The sequence below is a fragment of the Pygocentrus nattereri genome, chromosome 3, assembly GCF_015220715.1.
Source record: "Pygocentrus nattereri isolate fPygNat1 chromosome 3, fPygNat1.pri, whole genome shotgun sequence".
Classification (NCBI taxonomy): domain Eukaryota; kingdom Metazoa; phylum Chordata; class Actinopteri; order Characiformes; family Serrasalmidae; genus Pygocentrus; species Pygocentrus nattereri.
In genome coordinates this window covers 474671-482170 of record NC_051213.1, presented here as the reverse complement: position 1 = coordinate 482170, position 7500 = coordinate 474671, and the positions used below count along the sequence as shown (strand labels likewise).

The 7500-nt window shown below is 45.5% G+C and overlaps 1 protein-coding gene across 5 annotated transcripts in view; it reads right to left on the bottom strand.

Annotated features, from left to right (window-relative positions):
• ntn2 (netrin 2) overlaps nt 1-7500 on the bottom strand; it is a 64307-nt gene that overhangs the window by 39370 nt on the left and 17437 nt on the right. For 4 of the 5 annotated variants that reach the window (XM_017686098.2, XM_017686099.2, XM_037536090.1 and 1 more), the window contains exon 2: nt 4376-5686. In XM_017686098.2, the coding sequence (XP_017541587.1) occupies nt 4376-5423 (1048 nt within the window). In that variant the 5' untranslated portion in view covers nt 5424-5686. Of the gene's footprint in view, nt 1-4375; nt 5687-7436 lie in introns of all 5 variants that reach the window. The other variant, XM_037536080.1, reaches the window with a different exon arrangement.

Sequence of the window (7500 nt, the reverse complement as noted above, 5' to 3'; positions counted from 1 at the left end):
AGTATGGACAGAATTCAGGCTCCAAGATGTTTTTATCTGTGCAGGGCATTTTTTTCCATTTAGAGTCAGTGTGCTTCGGTTTCTCATTAGGTTGGATGGGATCTTTACCAGAGTTCTGTAAAACTTGCCCAACTTCACAACAGTAGCTCAGAAGGAACATTCTTGTGGGCTGAGCGTGGAGAGGGGAACAGTAAACCATCTCTGAAAGTTGCTTCCATACTTTCAGCCTGTGGTGTACACTTACTCACTGAGCTGGAGAAGAGCAGAATCACTGCCAACCTTCAGCAGCGCTAATTCAGAACTGAGCAGTGTGTGTGTGTGTGTGTGTGTACACGTGCGTGTGTGTGTGTGTGTGTGTGTATGTGTGCACAGTTGCGTGCATGTGTGTGTGTGTGCGCATGTGTGTGTATGTGTGCACAGTTGCGTGCATGTGTGTGTGTGCACGTGTGTACGCATGTGTGTGTATGTGTGCACAATTGTATGCATGTGTGTGTGTGTGTGTGTGTGTATATGTGAACTTGCCCATATTAAGCACTAGTGGAGGATCGGACACTGAGACACTTCATGCATACCGACTCTGAATTCTGTGTGTGTTAGGGGTGCAGTTACTGGGGGACTGTTCAAAACAAGCCCTCAGATACACTACAGACACACATTTCTGACGGGTTGAATGGGTGTGAAATGGGCTTGTGATGAAACTCTAGGCAGATGTGTGTGTGTGTGTAAGGAAACAGCAGGAATAGCAGAACCAGGGCAATGAAATACTGCTACATTTGGCAATTGAGTGAAACACAAGCCTCACACTGAACAAACACCACTACTGTCAGAATTGAACGGCTAACACTAGTGAACAAACAGCACTGTTTTGAGAAAACAGAGCAAAGACAATATCATACTCTCTGAAGAACTGGATTAGACTCTATGTTGCGAGACACAGTAAGATTAGTCTATTTTGTCAGGTAGCAGGGGGGGTGCTGGAGCCTATCCCAGCAGTCTTCGGGCGGAAGGCAGGATACACCCTGGACAGGTCAACAGTCCCTCATTTGGACTCGGTCTTGTCTCTGTCTACATCATTTAGACTTAATCTTGTCTCAGCCTCTACATCTCAGCATGGACACAGTTTTGACTTGGTCTTTACTGTCTTACGGTTAGATGGACTGAATCCATCTTGTAGTATGTGGAGCAAACTGAGTGTTTTCAGTGTGGGCAAATAAATTATGATGGGTGACTCAATCATACAGTGTGTAGTACATACAGTGTGAGCTGTCCAAAGAACTGAATTTCTAAAATCGCATGGTGTACACCTGGCTTTGTGGAAAACAGTGTGAGACCTCTTCCAACACACACACACACACACACACACTTTGTAGGGCACAACTCCAACATTTTTTCATGGTGTTCAGAGTTCCAGCCACATCTTGAGCATGTAGAGGTGTGTGTGTGTGTGTGTGTGTGTGTGTGTGTGTGTGTGTGTGTGTGTGTGTGTGTGTGTGTGTGTGCGTTTCGTCTAACATAGAGCCAACGTTCTCTACCAGACATGCATACAGAGGGACCTGCTGGTCCTAGTAGCGTTGCTATGGTGACAATAACGTTGTGTCTGTTCTGAGTTAATCAGAATTGCTCCAGAAACAATGAACCAAAACACATCGCTCACATTTTCCACACACACACACACACACACACACACACACACACACACACACACACACAGACTCTTTTATTCTCCATATATTCTCCTCCACACCTTCCTCATTATGTTTCAAGGGTTTGGTTCACTTTATAAACTGTTTCTGTTTCTAGACTCTGTTAAAAGTTAGTGCATACGTTTGTGCGTACATGTGTGTGTGCAGAGACAAAGTGACGGATAAGTAGTAGCATAAGGAGTAAAGGGGGGGAGGGGAGGTGGTCATGCAGACTGGACGTACCCCGGGATACTGAAACTAACACAAAAGCTCGAGGCCCAGCAATGTTATAGCACCCTGTACCACCATGTGTCCAGTGTGAGTGAGTGTGTGTGTGTGTGTGTGTGTGTGTGTGAAGGAGAGGTTAGCCACAGGGCAGAAGGGTTGGGTTCCTCATGGTCCACTACAGAAACACTTTTCTGACAGGTTGAGTGGATCAGAAACGGCTCAAAAGGAAACTCTAGGTTTGGTAGGTGTGTGTATGTATGTATGTGTGTATGTGTGTGTGTGTGTGTCAGGATACAGTAGAAATATCAGTGTAATGAAAGTTTGATAAAGTAGTTACCTTTGAAAATTCAGTGAAACACACGCCTCACACTGAACAAATATCACTACTGACAGAATGGACCTGGGAACAATAGTAAACAAACAACTTCTGTATTGAAGAAACATACTGTTGTACTCTGTACTGTGGGATTAGTCTCTGTATTGTGAGACCTGCCTCTACATTGCTAGATAATGTTCTATATTTTGAGATAATTGTCACTACATTGTAGGATTAGTCTCTATACTGTGGGAGTAGTCTTTACACTTTGGGATTAGTCCATAAAATATTGGATTAGTCTCTATATTGTGAGACCCGTCTCTACATTGCTAGATAATGTTCTATATTGTAAGATTATTGTCACTACATTGCAGGATTAGTCTCTATACTTTCAAAGTAGTCTCTGTACAGTGTGGTTATTCTCTATATTGTGACATTAGTCTAAATACTATTTGAATAGTCTCTATACTGAGAGATGAGTCTCTGTACTATGTGTTTAGTCCCTTTACTGTGAGACAGTACTGAATTACTCTCTATACCATGGTCTCATTCTCCAAATTGTTGGATTAATCTATATACTATGGGGTTAGTCTATGTGTTGTGAGAAGTCTGTGTGTTTTGGGATTCATCACTCTTGTGAGATTAACCTCTATATAGTAGATTAATTTTCTATACTGCAAGATTAATCTCTGCAATAGGAAATGTATCCTGCCACAGAGGGATTAGTCTCTGACCTGTGCAATTTATCCTAAAACTGAGGGATTAGTCTCTGACCTGTGCAATTTATCCTAAAACTGAAGGATTAGTCTCTATGCTGATAGATAGCTGAGGGACTAGTATCTACTAATCCCTAAACTGTGTTACACAAGACTGTGAGCTTCACCTCTGTATTGTGATATTAACCTTTGTTTTGTGAGATTAGTGTCCACACTGAGGGATTAGTCTCTGTACTGAGGCACTAGCCTCTACACTGAGGGATTAGTGTCTGTACTGAGGCATTAGCCTCTACACTGAGGGATTAGTCTCTGTACTGAGGTATTAGCCTCTACACTGAGGGATTAGTCTCTGTACTGAGGCATTAGCCTCTACACTGAGGGATTAGTCTCTGTACTGAGGCATTAGCCTCTACACTGAGGGATTAGTCTCTGTACTGAGGTATTAGCCTCTACACTGAGGGATTAGTGTCTGTACTGAGGCATTAGCCTCTACACTGAGGGATTAGTGTCTGTACTGAGGTATTAGCCTCTACACTGAGGGATTAGTCTCTGTACTGAGGCATTAGCCTCTACACTGAGGGATTAGTCTCTGTACTGAGGTATTAGCCTCTACACTGAGGGATTAGTCTCTGTACTGAGGCATTAGCCTCTACACTGAGGGATTAGTCTCTGTACTGAGGCATTAGCCTCTACACTGAGGGATTAGTCTCTGTACTGAGGCATTAGCCTCTACACTGAGGGATTAGGTTAGTTTCTATACTGTAGGATTTGCCCTGAGGTAAAACTGAGGGATTAGTCTTTGTATTCAGGTCTTTTTGGCACATATTTCTGTATCAATAACAGAACTTCATACATTAATGATCGTGAGGACTGTCTACACAATGATCCCTCTTTACCTCTGAGTCTTACTGGAACGGAACGTTAATACTGGCGTAACCAAGAATTTCCAGATTTAGACAGAATAATCAAGTTCAAACATGACTGAAATGAATCTGAATCAAAATTCCCCTCATTGCTGAGTGATCGCTAACCGAAGGTGTGTGTCTCTACTCTGATTACACAGTGGGTGTAACAACATTTCCCACAATTCTTACTCAATCACAGAGGCACCTCAGACTGTGTGTGTGTGTGTTGCTCTGTGAGTGTCTTGGGTGAACACTTTACTTGTCCCATGCTAAACAGCATTGACATAACAATGGCATTACCATTTGGCAGATGTTATGTAATGTCATGAGTCGTCATGCTACCTTCACCGGTAGGACAGTTCGTGTCTCCAGACAGCCATTGTGTCATCAAACATTATGACAAACATGGTGTTGATTACTGTTAATGGGCACCTAATAGCAAACTCATGACAGTATGTTTACGTCAACATCATGTAGCAGGGTTTGTGTAAAGTGGTAGCTGTGAACGTATCAGCATACGTGACTTACGCAGACACTCGTTGGCTTCGCGGGCATTGGCACGCTGCCAGGGCCGGTCATAGTGGAAGGGTTTGCAGCGGTCACACTCTGGACCTTCCGTGTTGTGTTTGCAGTCACACACTAGTTTTCCGTCTTTCTCCCTCACACACCTGGAGGCATGGCCATTGCACTTACACCTGCCGCCCACCTGGAAGTCTGAGACTGCATAGTAGTAGGTCGGCACCAGGGTAGGTGCCCCAGGGGGCTCCTGCCCATCTCTGCCTGGCAGCGGCAATTCCCTGGGCATTTGTGGCCGGCTAAAAACCACACGGATATCAGTGACGGTCACCCAATCCTGCAGAACAGGGCTGGAGTCAAAGTCCTTGCCAGATGGTCGTCCATCCAACGTGCTAAAGGCGATGATAGCACCACTCTGTGGTGCTGGATCAGTATGACTGTCAGTGCACAGCGGCTCCTGTTCATTTTGTTTGGTGATAATGGCTCTGTTTGGCCGGTTATAGACCCGTCTGCACTGGGAAGAGTAAAACTGAAAAGGTGTCCAGCTGCGGCCGTAGTCCATGCTTTTGTAGATAGCCATAGAGTCTGGCCGAGGAGAGCAGAACTGCAGGCTGACGTAGGTTATCTCGAACTTCTTCCCCAGTGAAAGTGTGAGTGTCACATTCAGCGGTGAGCCCTGCAGGTTCTCGGACACCCAGCAGGTCAAATTGTGGGCAGAATTTAGATCAGTGAGGTAGGAGGCTGGGTGGGCTAGTCGGGGGTCTGAGGCATCACACGTGCTGCAGGAGCGCACCAGGGGGCGCTGTTCACGCTCCACAATACCACAGTGACGTGAAGGAGGGCGTCCGCAAACACTAGATGCAACTACTTCCTGTCCGAATGCAGCATTAACAAACTCCGGGATGCATCGGCGGGCAGAGCCTGTGTCGTCATAGCAGGGGTCAGGGGGTGGGGCATGTTGGCCAGAGAAGGGGTTAGAGCTGTGGGCGGAGCTTTCAGGAAGGTTCAGGGACACGCCCATCAGAGAGCAGATGAGCAGAAGTGTGTGGACGTCCATCATGCTGGCAGAGGACTGAGAGATGAGGATGGAGGGATAAAGGAGGGGCAGAGCCGAAGCTGAAGGGGAAAGAATGGAAGCAATAAACAAATCCAAGCACAGAGCCTCTTTAAAGGGAGGGGTCCGTCATGAGGGTGGAGTCTCTCGGCTGGGTGTGGCCTCTACATGAGAGCAGGAATGAGGGCAGAAACTGCCCATGAAAAAAGGGAAACTATTCCACAATGCTCCTCTTCAGGATGCCTGTCTCGAGTCTCTGCTCTGAGTGTCTGTAAAGAACAGAGTGACAGAAGTGAGCTCAGCAAAATTACACCAAAGAAAAACACACCAAAGAAAAACACACCAAAGAAAACGTCAACGTCAATGTTTCAACCTCAACGTCATTCAAATCACACTCATCCAAACAGAGTTGCTGTCATTTTGCTGAAGAGAACTGTGCAAAACTGTTAGGTCCAAAAACACAGGTTTTAAAATCATTTATCTCAGCAATGAATCTATTTTGTTTGTGTGTATTTTGTACAGTAAAATATAACAATGTCTACTTAAAAAAAAAAAAAGTTAATGTAAATTTGAGTATTGGGCACCCTCAAGAAGAGCAAGCAACCATCCAGAAATACCCATGCAACCACCCGGGATACCATAGCAACCATCCAGAAAAACCCAAGCAACCACCTGGGATACCACAGCAACCTTCCAGAAACAGCCAAGCAACCAAATCAAATCAAATCAAATTTATTTGTAGAGATTTTTATAATGGATGTTGTCACAAAGCAGCTTCACAGAATTCCAGTGAAGACAGAGTTTTAACAAGAATGTAAACCCCCCCCCAGGTGAGCAAGTCAGGGGCAACAGTGGCCAGGAGAACCTCCCTCAGAGCTGAGGAAGAAACCTTGGGAGCAACCAAGGCTCACCAGGGGGGACCCGTCCTCCTCTGGTCAGACTACCTACAGAGTTATTATACTACTAATATTAATAGCAGTAGTGTTAGTAGTAGGAATAGCTGGGAGTCTATGAAAACATCAGTGTAGGGTGGGCAGCTCGTCCAATGTAGGTGGTGGCAGCTGGGCATGGGCAGCTGGTCTGAAGTGGGCAGCAGGAGGGCTCGACAGTCGGCCGTCCTTCAGTGTCCGGCCGGACATATGAGTGGTTGTATACTTGGAAAAAAGGCAGGGAGAGGGAATTAGTTTTATTCTGTCTATTTGTACATAAACAGGGAATTTTCCAGACATTCCAAACAGGGACATTTCCAGAGTGTGGCTAACGACTCCGGCAGATCTGACTATGACAGCTTAACTAACAGGAGAGAACCAGAAGGACACACAGACACGGCAGCACTCTGAGACAGTCTGGCGTCCCTCCGCTCCACCGTCCACAAACCTGAGTGACCGCGTGCGAGCAGCGGGACGACAGCACCAGCGTCTCAGTTTACTATAATTCCCTGTGTCCATGGACCCCTGGATCTGCTGCCTTTATCTAGGGGGAACATTAGCTACCAAAAGCTGAACTGAACAAGTGAGTTTTCAGCCTAGTCTTAAAGACTGAGACTGTGTCTGAGTCCCGAACAGTTTCTGGAAGATCATTCCAGAGTTTGGGGGCTTTATAAGAAAAAGCTCTTCCCCCAGCTGCAGCCTTAGGAATTCTGGAAACTATTAATAAGCCAGCATTCTGGGATCTGAGTGGTCGTGATGGCTCATAATGGGAAATAGGTCTTGCAACCACCTGGTATACCATAGCAACCATCCAGAAGAACCCAAGCAACCACCTGGGATACAATAGCAACCATCCAGAAGAACCCAAGCAACCACCTGGGATACAATAACAGCCATCCAGAAATATCCACGAAATCACCTGGGATACCACAGAGATCACCCTGCAATCCCCTGGCAGCCTCCAGAGATAAAAAAACAACAAACGTGACAAAAAAGCAAAAATGTAAAGGATATTTTCCCCTCTGTATGCATGCAACAATAACTTTCTATTAAATTTAAGTCATAAGAAAATAGATGCATTTCTACTTACGAACACTGTGTGGTTTGAGTTGAAAGCCTAGAAACTGGGCTTCCCACTTTTGTTTCAGAGAGTC